We start from the raw sequence: 18214 nt of genomic DNA, 5'->3' as shown, positions 1-18214 counted from the left end.
TTAATTAATATTTGTTTACACAATGTCACAAAACCATGAAAAATGACTTTTATATTTTAGCAGAGCCCACTGATGTCTTCTAATGTCTTATATCTGACCAACAGGCTAAAACCCAAAGATATTGAGTTTGCAAAGACGTGAAACGAGGAAAAGGAACAAATACTGACATTTGAGAAACGAGAGAGAGACTGAAAAATGACTCCAGTGATTAATTGATTTTTTTAAATCGTTTCTGATTAGTATCTGTTCTATTTGACTGTTAAATAATTGGGATCAATGTATGTACTGAGCAGAGGGATGTACGACAAAGCAAGATTAATGGGAAAGCGAGGTATGTTGAGTTTAGTTTTAGAGAGAACCATGCAGGGTTCAAAATGAACTTTTTTTGTCCAACGGCCAAATGGCTGGAGAGTGTTTAAATTTTACCAACCACTCAAAAGATTACCTTTGTGGTTTTTTTTTTTTTTTTTGGTTGGTAAGTGAAGAAGATCGAAAAGCTCTTTGAATATTTTACCAGCATTTGGTTGGTGCTGATTTATATCAACTTATGCTGCAGACCTAACCTGCTCCAAATAGGGTGACCAGGTAAGAACAGGTGAAATCTAGGACAGTGGAGTCAGAAGGATTAAAATAAAATAATTTGGATTAACATCAGACTGTAACTATGATAATTTGTTATTAATATTCTGTAGATCTGTTGCATGTTTTGAGGGTGATGCGAAGTGTCCTGAAGATGCACCAATCATTATGCACAATTTGACAGGTTTGTTAGTTACTTTAACTCCTTTTCAGCAGGTAAGATTGTCATTAAACTGTAGGAGCTTACAAACTCATTTTTAAAGATATTTTTATCATTAGTTCTCCCGCAGCGGAGGCTCTCTACATCATCTTGTTTAAAACAGGTCTAATCAATGAAATGGAAAAGTAAAGACACATCAATAATACTCTGTTATAGTTTGCAAAAACCAAAAAAAAAAAAAACTTTTTAAATATCTAACAGCAGGAATTTGGCCTTTCTGATTTGATGATTGATTTCTTCCAGCTATAAAGGCCGTTTATTAGCCCCATGATACAGCTGTAAATCATCTCTGTTCAGACAAATGATGTGTTGGTATCCATGGCAACAAGTCATCAGGTCCTTCAGTAAGAATCTATGGAATAAGGTGCTCATTTCCTATGTATTCATTATTCTGTGGGTTATAAGTATCTAAACCCAGCAAGACTTATCTAACAAGGCCAGCTGCACATTAGACACAAAGCATTCAAAGCTAGACAATGTCATATAGGCTACAATGACAGCTTTTTTCACACAAATACCATCATATACGGTAAACCCAGGTGAAATGTCACGAAGGCATGAAAAAAAAAATAGATATCGCTCAAGTCTAGTTGGCCGTGTCGAACTTGCTTTGTAGTGCACCCCTCAGGACATTTTACAGTCGGAAAATAACTGCCAGTCCTCTCTGGTAGACAAATGGAGACGCTAAATTACCTCAAATATTCAGTATCTCTGTATCTCTTGTTACTTTTCAGCCCATTTTTCAGTCGGGCTCTTTTTGGAAAGCACTGGACTAATGGGTCGAACACAGTGTCTTTGTGTTCTCGTAATTTGGTTTGAGGTTTGTAGTTGACATGACATAACTGTCCTCTTTTTCTTTTGAAGACATCGGAACAATTTATTTGAAACGCACGGGAATGATGAATAACTCAAAAACGTCTCTGTCCCAGCTCTTAACCGCTGTATTATAATTAAATGGAACATATTACAATTAGCAGTGGGTGCAGGTGTGGCCCTCAGTGTATTTACTGCTCAGTATTCCTGGCATGCGCCACAAAGCCCATCTGTGTGTGTGTGTGTGTGTGAGAGAGTGTGTGTGTGTGAGTGTGTGTGTGTGTGTGAAAGCAGCCCAAAGTTAATAACTGCCCATATGCAGGAAAACATTAGTCATGATCAGTGCCAGTCTGGTGGAGGGAAAAACAAGCAGTCATGTTTCCACAAACATCTCTGCAGCGTGCACCGGTGAGCTGTCACTCACTCTCCGCCGGGATTGGTGCTGTGACGTCCAGCCGGGCACGACGGGTCTCTGCTCAGCCAATGGAAACGAGCGGATCGGGTGAAAGGAAGAGAGTGTTTCGTTTGGAAACTGCCGCCCCAGTGTTCTCCCCGATACACAAATACGATAGGGAATTTGAGGAATTTGCAGAGTGGTATGTTATTCCTACACGGTGTCAGGAAGAGGACAGGCCTGACATAACACAGGCGGCGCAGATAAACCCCGACACTGCAGAGAGATGGGGAGTGAATTCACCATTTAAGCTCAGTGGAACGCTGCAGTAAATTAAGAGCAGTGTGCACGCAGGAATGTCCCTCAGCGGTTGGATCATTGTTTTGGCCGTGGCCGCACTGTGTTTTTAGGGACATATTTTTCTCTTGACTGCTTTAAAAACCAACCTTGAGAGCGTCTGAATGACAACAGCCCACATAATGACCGCTTACCGCTTTGCTAAAAACACAACCGAGTGCCACATCAACACTCACTCAACTCAGAATAGCACTTTACAGAGTCTCGACCGCATAAACAATTCTTTTACCATACATAACGCAGCCTGGTGTAGTGTCACACACTCCAGCAGTGGTTAAAAAGATGTGCTCACATCCTGTACTGAAGTAAAAGTACCACAAACACAACAATGTAAAAATACTCCATGCAAATCAAAGTCCTGCTTAAATAGAGGAACATAAGAATTATCAGCAAAATGTACTTAAAGGGTCAAGAGTAAAAGTACTTTACTCAAGCTCTGTACATAAGTGCAGTTCTGAAATATTTTACTTAAGTATTTGTAGTTTATATTTTGCCTACTTTGTGCCTCCAGTCCACCACATTTCTGTGGTAAATTCTGTACTTTTTACTCCACCATATTTTTCTGGTTGTTGGCCCCAACTAGACACCATTTTTTAAGTCAGAAATGTGGGGAGTCATTCGATTAATCTATAAGGTATCTTATGATTTAATTTACTTTAATTCCCTTTATTTAAAAGCCTTGTTGAAATTAAAATAACTTTTTCAAGAGATAAAAACCATAAAAACATTGTTACAGCAGTAAACAAACATAGACGATATACGATTAGGATGCATTTAAAAAGAATAGACTAAAATGGTAGTAGAGTATGAGTAGAAGCATAAATTTGTACCTAATTACAGTACAGGAGTAAATGTACTTAATTACTTTCCGCCAAACAACAGCACCTGCTGGTTCTGGTCTGCGTGCGGCTCCACTGTTTGCTTAATAAACTCTGTCTGCACTTTTTTTTTTTCCTCCCCTCCCTCAACGCTGAGATTAAAATACAAAGAGCTCAATTAATCCGCGAGCCCCTGAAGCAGCGCGGCCCGGTGCCCATGGCAGCCGACGAGCTATTTCCTGTTCCACCCTCCTGGCTTAACAGTGAACAGAGCCCACTGTGGTGCGTTTGTGGCGAGCAGAGGAGAGATCAGCTCCCTCTGGTCAGCAGTGGAAAGAGGCAGGAGAACTTACAGGAAAGGAGGATTTCTATTAAAGTGAGGACTCTATTGTGAGCATTTTGGGGCTTTTATTTTGTAGTGGTACATGCATGAGTTTCAGTTATCTGTCAGGAAAAGGAAACACCTCCTCCTCCTCCTCCTCCTCAACAACAACGAGCTGTGGTGGCTGGTCCTCCTCCTCCTCCTCCTCCTCCTCTGAAGGATGACAGGGAGTGGATCATAGTGGAGGGCTGCTCCCTCTCCTGCTCTCCAGCAGCTTCATCAGCTCGTCTGTCACGAACGCGGACTGTCCAACGGCGTCTCTCTGCGTCTCCGTCCACATTATGGGATCTTATCCAAGCGCTGGCTGATGGATCAGGTCCACATCTGGATCTAAAGTCTTTGTTTTTTCAGAGGAAACTTTGTGTTCGTCGGCCGGAGCATCCAGGACGAAGGTGAGCGATGATCTGATTTATGTTTATCTTTTTACGCTTTTCCTTCAAATGTGTTTAATTTTCATGTAAATCAAAATTTTATTGCAGATTACAGAAGTTTTCTGTCAGGAAAACTGTCTTAAACAAAGATTTTTAAACATTTTCACCCTTTCAGGGAATTCTACCTAGCACCCAACATGAAGGGTCACATCTCGAACATCTGTGAAACGTTCCACCCAGAACCCCCTAAGAGATGTTCTACAGAGCCCCACTCTTTTGTGTAATGGTTCCACCCGGAATCCCTTTGAGGGGTTATATCCAGAATCTTGTCAGTTCAAAGGGTGTTAAGAAGAACCTCTTTTATATTCCAAGGGGCTTTATTTAGAAAACACTCAGGTTGTTCTAGAGAGAACCTTTTTATTATTTAAAGGGTTTTATCTAGAAAACACTCAAACAATTCTAGCAAACATTTTTGTATTCTAAGGGTTCCACGTGGGACTCTTCAATGAGTTTTAGCAGTTTAAAGTTCTACCTGGAATCCAACATAAATAGTCACTTCTAGAACCATCTATGAAATGTGTCACACAGAAGCCACTATCAGTGGTTCTACAGAGAACCCTTCGATGGTATAATGGTTCCAACCAGAAGCCTTTCCAGAATCTTTCCAATTATAAGGGTGCTAAAAAGAACCCAACAGAGAACATTTTTTATTCCAAAGGTTTTGTCTAGAACGCACTGAAGAGATTCTACTGAGAACATTTTTATATTCCAACACTTTCAGAGTGTTCAACCTAGAACACAGCAGGAAGGGTCACATCTAGAACCATCTGTGAAAGGTTCCACCCAGAACCCCCTATGAGAAGTTCTACAGAGAACCATTCTATGGTGTAATGGTTCCACCCAGAACCCTCTTTTTTTGGTTCTGTTTAGAATCTCACCACCTTCTAAGAGTGCTAACAACAACGTCAGTTCTCTACTGAGAACCTCTTATATTCCAAGTGTTTTATCTGGAACCCTCTTATATTACAAATAACCTTTGATAAGAGTTTAAACCATCTTTGAAGAGCTCTTGATTCCAGAAAGGGTTCTTAATGGAACCCTTAGTCTTACAAAGAACCCTTGACAAACCCTTTCCCGATAAATGGGTTCTTCAGAAGCAAATGGCTCTGGGTTGAACCTCAGCCCTTCAGGAAGAACCCTTATTTCTAACAGCGAAGGGTCTGCAGCACCATGTTCTGCACATGACCACAGACCATAAAGCCGTTTGTTGGTGCAGCAGCTACAACCTGAAATCATCTCCACGTTTCACACAGATCCACAGAGAGAACTCGGCCTGTTTCATGTATTTTTAAACGTTCTTTTATTCTCCGTGTTGATTAAAGTGTTTTTGACAGCGACTCCCCGTCTGAGAGACTGTAAACATCAGACGTTAGCAGGGTGGACTACTGTAAAATAACAAGTCTTATTTTCACTGGTTTCAGGTTTCATCTTTTGACTTAAACGGGATTATCTGAGCAGGAAGTGTGGGAGGGTTGAACCGGAGTGCGTTTTATGGGGTTACATAAACAGCTACAGCTGCCGGGCTTTTGCATGCGTATAGTTAACGTTGAGAAGTTATTGGACTTGTCTGGAAATGTTAGGTGTTAAATTTGTCTGCCCAAGACTGCGGCTGCATAAAACGGACATTTGTCTCCCTCTGGTATTTGTGTGGTGCTTCCAGCTCGGACAGACTTCACCGCAAACTGCCTGTCATCAAGTTCTGTGGGGCTCTGCGTAAAAATACATGTTTTTGTTTTATTCTGTAAGTGAGAAAACAGAAGAAGAGTGTGGGTGTGCTCCTGCAAGGATCCAGTGTTTTACTTTTACACGTTTTTACGTGTTTACAACTTATTAGTGTTGTTTCAGTCGACTGTGGCACGACATCTTATTCCTTGTGTCTGATTAAGACATAAAAATCTTTTTTTTTTTTTTTTTTTTGTGTGATGAGAAAAAAAATCCTGTAAGTCATTATAATGAGAAACTTTCTAAAAACAAAATCCTTCACCAATATAACAAAAAAATTCCCCTAATATCCAGAAATTAGTGTCTGGAGGTTAAAATGTTAGATAAAGAATAAGACGAGCAGGAGAATCAAAAAAGAATGGAATTTGATTTATTCGTGCTGCACCGGCAGACTGTTTCACTTCTTTTAAGAAAGTGATTCTTGCACTTTGTCGCAGAGAATTGGACGGGACGAACGATACCATTCTGCAAATATGAAGCCACAGCCAGTTAGCGTAGCTTAGCACAAAGACTGGAAAAGGGGGGAAACCGTTAGCCAGACACTGTCCAACTGTGACAAACATTGACTACAAACTCTAAAACTCACTAATTAGCATGTTATAGCTCATTTGTGCAATCTGTGTAAAAAAAAAAAAACAAGTATAAAAACAACATTTTGCTGTTTTTTGAGAGGTTATGTGCTAAATTATTTCTTGAGCATAGCAACCAGTACAAGATACATTTTAAAAAAAAAACTAAAACTGCAAATTATTGTTCTTACACTTCAGTTTTAATCAACTTAGACACAACATGTTAATTAGTCAGCTTTGCACTGTTTTTACACCAAAATTAGCAAATATATGCAGGGTTTTAATTGCAGGTAAACCTTCAAAAAAATAGCAGATTGACTCCTTTCACATTGACTGTAGGAGATTTTGTCACATTTTACATCATGAAGGTGCCACAAAACAGGGTTAGAGAGCAGCAGAAAAGAAGTGACAGTGTTACAGTGGTTACGTTTTTATATCTTTTACTTCTCTTTCAAACTCAACATGATTAATATGGAATCATATTTGAACGCTGCTTGAACGGAGGCAGAGGGAATTTGCGGCTGTGATGAAAAAGAGGTGACAAACCGTCATTGCCTCTGCAGGAAAAGGCGTAACAGTTAGCTCATCCATCCGGTTGTCATGTTTACATCACTGCCGATCGGACTGGAGCCGATAAATACCCGTGACTACGGCCGGCAGGGTCATTTGACACAGGAGTCAAATCTGATTGTACTCTTTTTTCCACTGAAGATAAAAGCCAGATGTTAGAGGATGTTATTATGTGGGTTTGTTAGATACTTGATTCTGATTGGTCAATTACAGCATTCTAAGATCTGTTAATTCTGTATAACAGACCGTTGCTATGGACACAGTTCTAATCATAGACCCTAAAGGAAGAATAAAATCATTGTTAAATCACTTAAGTCATTTTAGAATTAATATTTTGTGTGAAATTATTGATTTTTTTTTTTTGTACATAACCATGTAACAAGGAGGATAATGTACAGTGAGCAGGTTACTTTTGATTTTAAAATTAATATTTTCTGTCACATAAATCTGTGCCAAATATTTATTTATTTACTTTTGGTAAGTAACCATGTAATAAGCTTGATAATGTACAGTGAGCAGGTCGTTATTGTGAAATAAACCCATTCAGGATGATTCAGTTTCACAATAACGACCTGCTCACTGTACATTATCAATTACTATTTGATAGTAGGTTGATTAAATTTACTTGATCAATCAGCTTCTTAATGACTGATTAATTGATCGCTGATTAATCATTATCACCCCTCCTGTGGATGGAGGCAAGCTAGTCATTTCCAGTCTTAATGCTAAGCTATGCTAAGTGGTTGCTGGCTGTAGCTTCATATTTAGTGCATTAAAGTGGCGTCAATCCTCTCATCTAATCTCAGCAAGGAAGCATGACCTAAAAATGTCAAATTAATTCTATTATTAAAAATATTCCTTTCAAGACCTAAATTAGAGAAAATCTGACTTGATAAGAAGGTGATATCATTGTGACGAATGCTACACTTTGATAAACAGTCTGATAATTTGTAGAAGCACTGGGTGTAAAGAGCAGCCTTTAATCCAAACAAACACTGTTTGACTTTACACCAGCTGAACCGAAACACTAAATTGCCCACTTATGTTGTTAAGGTCTGGGGGCTGCAAATTGAGGGTGCAGACGGAGCCTTGCTTCTTCTGTCTGTGAGCTAAATGTCGAACAGACGGCAGAGCTGGTTGAGACCCATCAGTTCCCATGAGTCAGTGGACCCTGCGTCACCCACCAGAGAGCCTATCGCTGTAATTACCACCCAAAGAAAATAAAAAAAAGAAGCCTTTAAGAGTTCACAGGCCCTGCCAAGACTCACCAGGATAAAGATCAGGGTGGGAGAGTGACTCGAGGCCCCCTGTGGCAGCGACTGGAGCAGGGCATGACTTGGTTCACCCTGGAGAGAGAGAAAGAAAAACATTCGACTCCCACGCACATTGTTGTTATAATGACAGGGAATGTGAGGGGGTGGGAAATATCAGTCATCATGTTTACATCAAGCTTTACTGTAACCGTGGGACCATCTGCGACCAAATCCCCCACTTTAGTCTCATAAACCCTCAGTTTCTCACTCTCCAAAAGGATCTGGTCACCCAAATTACAAAAAAAAATGTTTTTAAGGGACTTTTTTGCAGTAAGAATGATCTCCAGTGAGGTCTGTGGATTATCCAGAGTAACCAGAGGCTTTGTTTCAGGAAAGATGTGTTAATGTTACACATGGCTCTAAGGATGTCAGCGTCCTTGTCTGTAGGTTCGTCTACCCAAACTTATTTTTTTAAAGATCTGCGTCTGATTTTTATTCAAGGTCAGAGGTCTTTAATGATTAAACAACTCACATGTAACTTCTGAGCAACATATATTCAAGTTCAAGACAGACAAAACAGTAAAAATACATCAGAGCCTAACAGGAGAAAAGGCGATTTAGGAATTATATTCTCCAGTGTAAATTAAAGGACTAAGCCGTAATAAATTTACTGTAATAAATCATAAAATGATCATGACATACCATCAGACATCAAGGAAACATTATAAACTGAAGTACTTGCAGCTTCTGTTTTAGTTTACCTGTATCACATTAATTAGAGTTCAGATTAATGAGTAAGTGTCTGTTTATGAGTCGTAAGAAATCAATAATCTTGTAGAAGGACTCCACATTCATAATGGTTAAATTGAGCAAAATGTTAATGGAGTTCTGGCAGGTATTTTTTCATTTTCAGAGCAAGGGGCTTTTGTTTTCAGGATAACGTGCTTTTGTTTACATTGACAGACAAGTGACGATTATAAACAGCTGATCAACACAGTGTAGGACTCATCCTCACTTGTTATTGTCAAACTATAATGTTGTGCTTGTCTTGCGCTCCTGCAGTGTTCCTGCAGCCTGCCTGAGCTTCCACGAGTCTGGGGAGGAGGTGGCAGGAGGAAACAATGTGCTTCAACCAGAGACTGTATATTAAATAGAATTTCAACCTATTTAATATTTCATCTATGGTACCAACTTGCTACTTAGACTGTAGTACTCATTTTTGGGTGTGCAATTACTGCGTATTGCTCCTTTAAGCAACATGCATTTAAGTTTAAGACAGTCAAATAGCTGAATGTCTACTTAAAGGAAAGGCAGATTTTTTTTTTCCTCTAGTTCCACTTTCTTTTTCTGTTGATTGCTAACATTAGCATGCTAACACACTGTGTAGTGAACATGGTAAACACTATACGTGCTAAATATCAGTGTTTTTAGTGTTGTCATTGTGACTGTTTTGCAGGTAATCGACAAAAAATCAACATACTGAACCATTTTATCCGAACAGGAAATTATACTTCAGTGTGAGCACTGATGCATCTCAGTCAAACTGCGACTTTGAATGTCGCAGCCAATTAAACATCGCAGAAAGATGATTATCGAAATGGTTTTTCAAATTCAAATTGTTATTTTTTGTTTTCTGAGGTGTCCCTGGAGCTTTTTCACCACCATCCACAATTAGTTTTAATTTTTTGCAGCTGTGAGAAACTCCTCTGCGGAGAAAAATGGTATCTATCAACAGCACACACAAGAATCAAGCTGATTTAGTATGAGCACCGACTTTTTGGAGTACGTTTATTTTCACACACTGCCTGCCCCAAACCTGATTGGGTTACGTTTTTGTCTTGTTGATACAACATTTTGGAAAGATTTTATAACAATGCCCCTTGTGTAAACAGTTTTTATAAGAATCTGCTGGCTGATGTTTTTCCTCTTTAGTTCAACAAAAGAGCCGCAGGACATCTGCAACAAAATACATTTATTAACAAGTTATTGAACATTTACAACCACAGATGTGATGTTCATAAACAAACCTTTATAATCCTGTCTTACTAATATTTCTATATTTACTATAGACTTAATTGTTCATCACAGTTTATTAATGGAATGCCAGTAATCATAAATGTATATTAGATGGAAGTGATTAATCAGTTGTCAACTATTTTAACAATTGATTAATCACTTGGAGTAACTTTTTTTGAGAACAAAGTCTCTGATTTTAGCTTCTTAAAGGTGACTATTATCTGGTTTAATGTATATCTTTGAGTTGTGGACAAAATAAGACATTTGGGAAACACTGATCAACATTTTTCACCATTTTTCTGACATTTTATAGACCAAACAACTAATCAAGTAATCGAGAAAATGATCAAAATTGAAAATAAGTGTTAGTTACAGCCCTGTTATTACTAAACAGAAAAGATCAACACCTGCTAAAGGGATAAAATAAAGCCATGAAGTACAACTTATAAACCTGTCATAAAGAGACAGACAGAGCATTCAAATGTCAGAGACTCAAAACCTCTGCGAAATAAAAGAAACCCAAAATATACTTTGTTTGTAATAACAGTTTGATTAGCTGGGGTTCCTCCCAGTGGACATGTGATTCAGTCCAAGCAACATGTGAAATCTGTCTTCTGTGGGGAAAAAAAAAGAGGAAAAACTATTTCCTGGACACCGGAAAAGCGCCTCCTCAGACCGTGATGTCATAAATATAAACATCCCTATCAGGGCCTCACGTTGTCCCGACCACAGCCGGAGTGTAAAACACTTGCGAGGGACACAACGTCCTGTCTGCTGACCTCTGACACCAGTTTACATCACAGGACTGATGATGGGCGGAGGACACATTTGGCATCTGTTGATGGTTTTAAAGTGACACCATTTGTTCCTTCATCAAAGAGGACTGTGTCAGATTAAAACGTTAATGCTAAACTGACTGTCTGTCTGTGTTTTTGTGTGACAGGACCTGTCTGTCTGTCTGTCTGTCTGTTGGTGGACAGTCCAGGTGTTCAGCGTGTGAAGTGGAGGAGATGGTCGATATTTGACCCCACAGTGAATCAGGATGGAGCCTGTTAAGAGAGACATGGAGCTGCTCAGTAACAGCATGGCGACCTACGCTCACATTAAAGGTAAAAATTTAAGTGTGTGGTTCCCAAGCTGGGGCTCTGGGCTCCCTCAAGGGGTCACAGTATTAATCTACATGGTTACAAGTCTGTAAAAACTATTAATGAAAATACACTTATGCTTTGTTCAGACTGCAAGCAAATCAGATTTGTTGTGTAAATCAGATTTTTAAGACAAACTGTCCACTTTGCTTGGACAGTATTTTTTCATACCTTTATTGCTTCCCAACAGTTCACCAGTCTGTGCGGCATGTGACGGGATTTATTTGAAAAACCAAATCATTAAATGCTGCTGATAGAAGTCGTCGTAGCATATATGACATTGTCAAGCTTACAATGCATTTAGCCACATTAGACAAGTATTAACGGGTTTAAATACTTAGAATAAATGAATATGTAGGAAATAAGCGCCCTTATTCCATAGATTCTTGCTAAAGGACCCGATGACCTGTTGCCATGGATACCAGCACATCATTTGGCTGAACAGAGATGATACAGGTGTGTCGTGTAGATAATAAACTGCTTTTGTAGTTGGAAGAAGTTAATCTCAATATGTGGCAATACTTAAATGATTCCATATCTTGTCATATTTAATTAATTAGCAAGGAGTCTGAGGCTATAAAGCAGAAATGACCAACCAGTTATTTCTGGGTTTTTTTACCGCTAATTTCCCTATTGTAATAAATTCATTTAATTTTATATTTTTATTTTCCATCAATTAAAATTTATGTTTCGGATAACTTCATTCACAGTGACGGTACTGAAAATCATACCTTCAAGATTTCTAAATACCCTGGTATACTCTAATACTTTGATACCTCTTTAGCCTGTACTGTCCACACCGTTTTTAGCAGGTAATCAGGTTGGCTTTGTGTGTCTAGACACCCCCAGCCAATCACCTTGGGTTGCTGTGGTAACCATACAGGCATCACTAGCTACTTATGCTGATGAAGTGGCTTTCTAACGCAGTTTGTACAGACACCTCCTCCCAAAGTGGCAGCAAACAATTTATTTCTGTCCACAGACTGTTGTGTTGTCGTCTATGCTGCCCTGCTGGTCGCAGCATGGATTCTGCTCGGCCACTCAGATTCACTCCTGTCACTCTGGATTTGACGTTGTCGCTGTGTGTTTCATTGCAAACGACACAAAAGACACTTTGAAATCAGATTTGAGCGGTCAAAGCATCTGAACTGAAGGAATTCATTTGGAATCGCATTTCAAACAACCTCCAAATGTGGCTTGGTTCTGATTTCAAAAAATCACATTTCATGTGTTTTTTTGGTGTCTAGACTTTGTAAAATGAGTCTGAACACAATCTGAATTTGCCAAAAAACATATATGAGCTGGCAGTCTGAACAAGGCCAGTGCATTTCTTGCTGAGAGTTAGATGAAGGCTGATACGAGTCTCTCATACACCAAATATAAAGCTACATGCAGTTAGCTTAGCACAAAGACTGAAAACACAGGGAGCTGCTGTCCTGGCTCTGTTCAAAGGCGATAAAACCTGACTACCAGCACCTCTTAACCTCACTAATTAACACGTTTTATCATGTTTCTTAAATACATACACAAACTTAAGTTAACCTTTGGAGAGAGTCGAGCTGTCTCCCTCTGTTTCCAGTCTTTTTGCTAAAGGGTAACAAGAAATATCCACTGGTAATCAGTGGGGCAGATCTCAAGAGAAGACTCGAGTTTTGTCTTTTCAGAATTCATTTCAGAGTCTCGCCTGAATCAGTTCCAGGGACTTCAGTGTCCTGTTTTCTTTGGCTCACACCACTGCTGCACTTTGACAGGGTTTCTGCTCGCTCTGTTGAACCTCTGGGGCTCAAAAGTGGGCAGTATTAAAATAATAGAGAGTACAGATTTTTGTTCTGTCTCTGGTCAGGCAAACTCGCCCACATACTTGAAGTTCTTGCAAAGGAGAAGGGATTTTTTTTTTTTTCTTTTAACTTGATTATACATGTTAGAACACTGTAGCTGAAAACTTGTGAAAATACTGAGAACTGTGTAGTAATGAATTCTGTTGTTGTTCAGGATTTTTTGGGACGGACCTGAAACATGGCCTGGTGACGTGCTGGAGTCATGGTCCCCCAACACTATAAAAGCCCCACGAACGGACACACTGCCTAACACTGCCTTACAGACGCCCCTTCAGCGAATCTTTCGGTCCAAATCAGCCCAGCAGTTCACTTCAGCTCACCTCAGTTCCGACAACCTGCCACAGAAGAGAAAAACAATACCATCCTGTCACTGTCCTCTGGCTCTGGTGGCTCAAACATGTCTAATAATGCTGCTAGACGGAGCGTCCATGTTTCAGGTCGTTTTCAGGTCGTAGGGATGTTTGATACTGAGAGTGGACATGCCCCAGTGTTTCAGAGCAGAGAAAACTTGATTTTCCTCATGATTTTTGGACCGAATTTTTCAAATCATTCAAAATTCTCTGGGTGGTTTGTAACACTTGTAATCATTGCAATGTTGACGAGCACAGCTGTCAAAGTTCACACCACTTCCTAACTGGAGGCATTGCGAGCTAGCGAGCGAGCGAGCAGCTGATTGCCTCAGTTTTCCTAAATGAGGACGTCCTAACCTGTTCCATGCGTCAGCGAACAGGCTGAGCGACGTAACGCTTCCTTGAAAAATCATTTGCCCTCACTCTGTTTCAGCAAAGTTTCGCGCACCTCCAACCTGTTTTTCACCTGCTTATTTTTTGTTTGGTTGTCTGTTCATATCTAACCCGTCCATTGTGTTTCTCCACCCTCACAGCCAATCCAGAGAGCTTCGCCCTCTACTTCATGATGGGCGTCTGCTTCGGCCTGCTCATGGCGCTGTGCCTCATGGTGGTCGCCATCGCCTGCAGGGCTCGCCGCCCCAGCAGGCCTCCCCCTTCCCCCGAGCGGAGACAGCTGAAGGAGTCCAGCGAGGAAGAGGAGGATGAGGAGAGCATTGCGGAGGAGGATGACGAGGAGGCGGAGATCCCTAAAGTGACAGTGGGGCCCCTGAGTGATCGCAGCAGCCAGTCTAACGGTACTCTGAGGAGCGTGAACGTGTTCGCCTCGGCTGAGGAGCTGGAGAAGGCGAGACGTCTGGAGGAGAGGGAGCGAATCGTCAGGGAGATCTGGAGGAACGGACAGCCGGACATTCTGGTCACGGGGACGGGGACTATTGGACGAGTGCACTACCACTAACAGACACTTTGACTGTGACAGGAGATGTGTGAATTTTTCATGTTGATTTGTATGGAGACCAAAACTGTTCAATATTAATATAAGGGACTGTACAAAAATAATACAGGTGGTGCTTTTTTTTTTTTGTACAAAACAACAAAGCCCTGCTCAGGGTTTAAATGTACAATATGCAGCATTTTCCAAAAACAAAGTATAGGCTCATATTAACATAATCCCTTTCAATCATCATCTCATTTTCTGACCCTGTAGAAGTGTGTGGAGGTGTCTGTATCTGCAGAGACTCTGCCCTCTGTCTGGATTTTCTTGTTTCTCGTTATTTTGCTTCGGAATTAGGTCGGAATTATTTTTCTTTTCCATTCTGCCAAATGACAAACGACCACACGCTCCCCACTTTCTGACCTGCTCTCATCCCCAGTAATTTTCATGCAGTCGCTAAATAAATAAATAAATAGGACATTATGAGGTAAATAATCATATGAATAAATACAGACACAATATGTGCAGTATATCCATGGTGTTTTAAAATTCATTTTTAAAACTCAGCTCACAGCTATTAGATGTTATGTCATCCTGCTTGTTTTCACAATGTCTTTATTGCTCAAGGAAAGCCTGTTTGCTGAAAAGTGGCATTATTGGAGAGGGGGGGCACTAGGACCCAGGCACAATTTGTCTAATCAAATTGAGAGCACCTGAGCTGCAGGTGTGTCTGTTTCATGCCTGCTCTTGTGATCACTCCTGTGCTCAAGCTTCCATGGTAAGCCAAACAACACTCTCTGTGCACCCTGAGGTATTGGATTGTGTGTAAATGTGGAGTTTGTGACAAAATATGAGTCTGCCTAAATTTATTGTTTCTTCTGTAATTGGTTAAAAAGTCCAGGAGTAGTGGCAGTGGCCAGATATGAGAATGTGTCGTTAATGTTAACATCTGAGATGTGGTAAAGTGCCGTTTGCACTGTTCATTTTACATTGTTTTATTTCTTGGGTTGTTGGAGATTGAGTATAGTGTGCTGTAGTGTTGCAGCTGGTGCAGTGAAAGTCCACCTGTTGATTTTAAATGATATCATTTAAGGTTTTCAGTGGCACTTGTAGAAGTTGGAGTGTTTTTCTGTTGGGGGTCAAAAGAGGTTTTAATTTGTGTGTAGTTTTGATGATCCACTGACAGCACACTTCTAGTGCACCACATCTTCTACACAACTGATGTTAGTGACCCTTATTGTAATAAAGCAGCGTCTTATGGCACTTTGAGATACACTGACTGTTGAAGTTCACCTGTGTTTATATCAAAATTTAGCTGGGAGTCACATAATGAAATAAATCTGTTTAGGAAAAATCTTATATTAAAAAAATCCATCAAATAATTCTGGAATTTCAAAGATTTTTTTTAAAAAAATTCAAAATTCTGTGTCATTTTGTTTATATTTATTCATATGATGATCTTGTTCAATTAATACTGGACAATTTTGGCCTCCACAGATCTGTATTATATTGCTTGTGACATAAGACATTTTTGTATGTATCATATTTGGCTTTGTCTGTATTTTAACATCTTTGCAATGTGAATAATTAAAAGTTTAACCACTTTTTAAATGAACAACAGGACAATTATTGAATGTAGTAGTCCCCATCTGTATAGGTGTTATTTACTTTTGATGCTGATAATTAGATCACAAAACAAGAGTGTCTGAGTAAGTATGAAGCATTAGCTCAAGTCAAGAGACTCCTAGCTAGATTAGCTTAGCACAAAACACTGGAAACAAGTGAAAACAGCGAGCCTGGCTCCGTCCAGTGGTCTTGCCAAAATGGAAACCATAGATTTGCGAAACTCTCGCGAGATTTGTCGTCGTTTATTCTTTGTGGATGTTGTATAAACTTAACTGTTTTATAATGTGATAACGCTGTGGTTAGCATCTGATTTGGGGACAGAAAACACCACGTTAAGTGTTGAGAAAGATCATGGGTTGGGTTAAAATACTCACTCTCGCGTGATCTTTTGCGTGTTTGGGGTTCCCTTCTAGACACCACCCTGCCCGAATATAACAGACGTCGCCGTGAGGTTGCCAGGTAACCAGGCGAGATTCCAGGAAGTTACTGGTCCCGCCCAAGAGATAGTCGGAACCCGTAAACCGCCAAGTTTAACTTCAAGTATTTTTTCAAGCAAAAATGCTAAACGTTACCTGCTTTCAGCCTTTCAAATGATAAAGCTTTACTTATTTCAATCTAAGAGTGAATTGAATATATTTGGATTTGATTTATCTAAAAATAAGACTCAACGAATATGCACCAAAGTAGAAATAAAAGTAGGTATAAAGTTATAAAATGTCATGAATTGATATTAGTTTTAATTTGATTATGTGTTATTCACCGCTGTATTAATCCCCCTATTAATTTAGTTTCCCAAATAATGTTGTTTTATCTATTAATGTTAAAATGTTTATATTTGTTTCTATATTACATTCCTTTGTGCATTTCAATCAGTAAATCCTCACATTTTCTAAACTTGAATCAAAACATTTTTTTTTGTCTTTGATTTGATAATTACTTGTTTATATATTATCCAATTGCTGTTTTTTTTTTTCCTGTTCAAATTAACTAATTGGTTAATCTACAAATTATTTCAGCTATTTGAACACAGTATCTTTGGCTCCTCAACATTGTGATTTTCCCCTTTTAGATTTTATTGGGCTTTTTGACCACACAATCATTCAAGAAAATAATCTAGACATTTATTAAAAAGGAAAACAGTGATTAGCTGCAGCCACAGTGTCAAACTGCTCCCATGGAGGAAGTCTCATGGTGGTTTAATGTGAGCAGAGAAGTCAGTTTATTCCCACAGAAGCCCTCCTCAGTCTTTTCCCATGAAGCCTCTAAATTGACTTGTCTCTCTGACCCCATCACTTCCTGTGTTCCAATTTCCACAATTCCCAGTACCTCAGTTCCCTCCCAGTTTCACCTCCAACACTGCAGCTCTCTCTGCTGAAGACGTGTCTGTCCGTTGCTATGAAAGAACCATTTTACCTCAGCATACTGTAGATTTTACCAATGCAAAGCTTCTCAGAGTGGATCCAAGTGACGTCTCAGGAGACGGTCTTATTTTCTGTTGGCTGGATGTTCCCCCTCCATCCATGAAAAGCCTGATTATGTTACAACTGGAGCTCTTGTGTGCTGCGTCTGTTAAAGAGCCTGAATTGGAGATTGTTTTCAGATTTAGAGAAAATAACTCTCAGTTCTGACAAAATGAGACGCTCATGACCTGCTGGCGTGAGCTCATTCTGTGACTAACGGTCACAACTGTTTCCCACCTTGATACTTGTGAGATTTCTGGATTGATGAGAGCTGCTTAGAAACATGAATTTGAACTGAAAATGATTAAAAATATAATGGATTTTTAAGTGATTTAGATTTCTAATTGGTGTTGGAAGAACCCACATTTGTCGACTACTAATCTAAAGTTCATGTTCACATTTCTTGTTTTGTCTGACCAATAGTGTCAAACAATCCTAAAAACAAAAACACAAACTAATCCTTACTGCTCAAAAGCTGTACCTGTAGGGAATATCTAGTATTTCTGCATGAAAAATAGCTCGAGCGATTGATAGTTGCCTGTTAATTCTTTATTGTTCAACAAAACCAGGGTCCAGCAACCTTGACTAGCAGTAGACTTTTTTTTTTGGTCAAAAGAGAAAAAAAATTCCGTCTGGAACCACAACTATTAAATTCTTTATTTTCCTCTTAGACTTTATTTTTTTAATTAGCCTATGACATGTTAATCGACATAATATATTAAAAAAAAGAATGAAAATAA

General features: G+C 39.4%; 1 protein-coding gene across 1 annotated transcript; it reads left to right on the top strand.

The window, feature by feature from the left end:
* Window positions 1-3672: 3672 nt before the first annotated feature.
* On the top strand, window positions 3673-14726 carry eva1bb (eva-1 homolog Bb (C. elegans)). The gene is made up of 3 exons (XM_084739889.1): window positions 3673-3955; window positions 11068-11233; window positions 13991-14726. The coding sequence occupies exons 2-3, from the start codon at window positions 11167-11169 to the stop codon at window positions 14410-14412; spliced, it is 489 nt and encodes a 162-aa protein (XP_084596015.1). The 5' UTR covers window positions 3673-3955; window positions 11068-11166; the 3' UTR covers window positions 14413-14726.
* Window positions 14727-18214: the final 3488 nt, after the last annotated feature.

Source organism: Lutjanus erythropterus, chromosome 16 (genome assembly GCF_056507025.1).
Source record: "Lutjanus erythropterus isolate fLutEry1 chromosome 16, fLutEry1.hap2, whole genome shotgun sequence".
Taxonomy (NCBI): Eukaryota; Metazoa; Chordata; class Actinopteri; order Lutjaniformes; family Lutjanidae; genus Lutjanus; species Lutjanus erythropterus.
The sequence above is the reverse complement of the archived record's forward strand: the minus strand, read 5'-3'. Positions and strand labels throughout refer to the sequence as shown.

Bases quoted from the DNA above. Each gene is read 5' to 3' on its own strand.
- eva1bb (XM_084739889.1), top strand. From the start codon at position 11,167: ATGGAGCCTGTTAAGAGAGACATGGAGCTGCTCAGTAACAGCATGGCG. The intron at 11,234-13,990 runs GTAAAAATTTAA...CCACCCTCACAG, and splicing joins GACCTACGCTCACATTAAAG to CCAATCCAGAGAGCTTCGCC.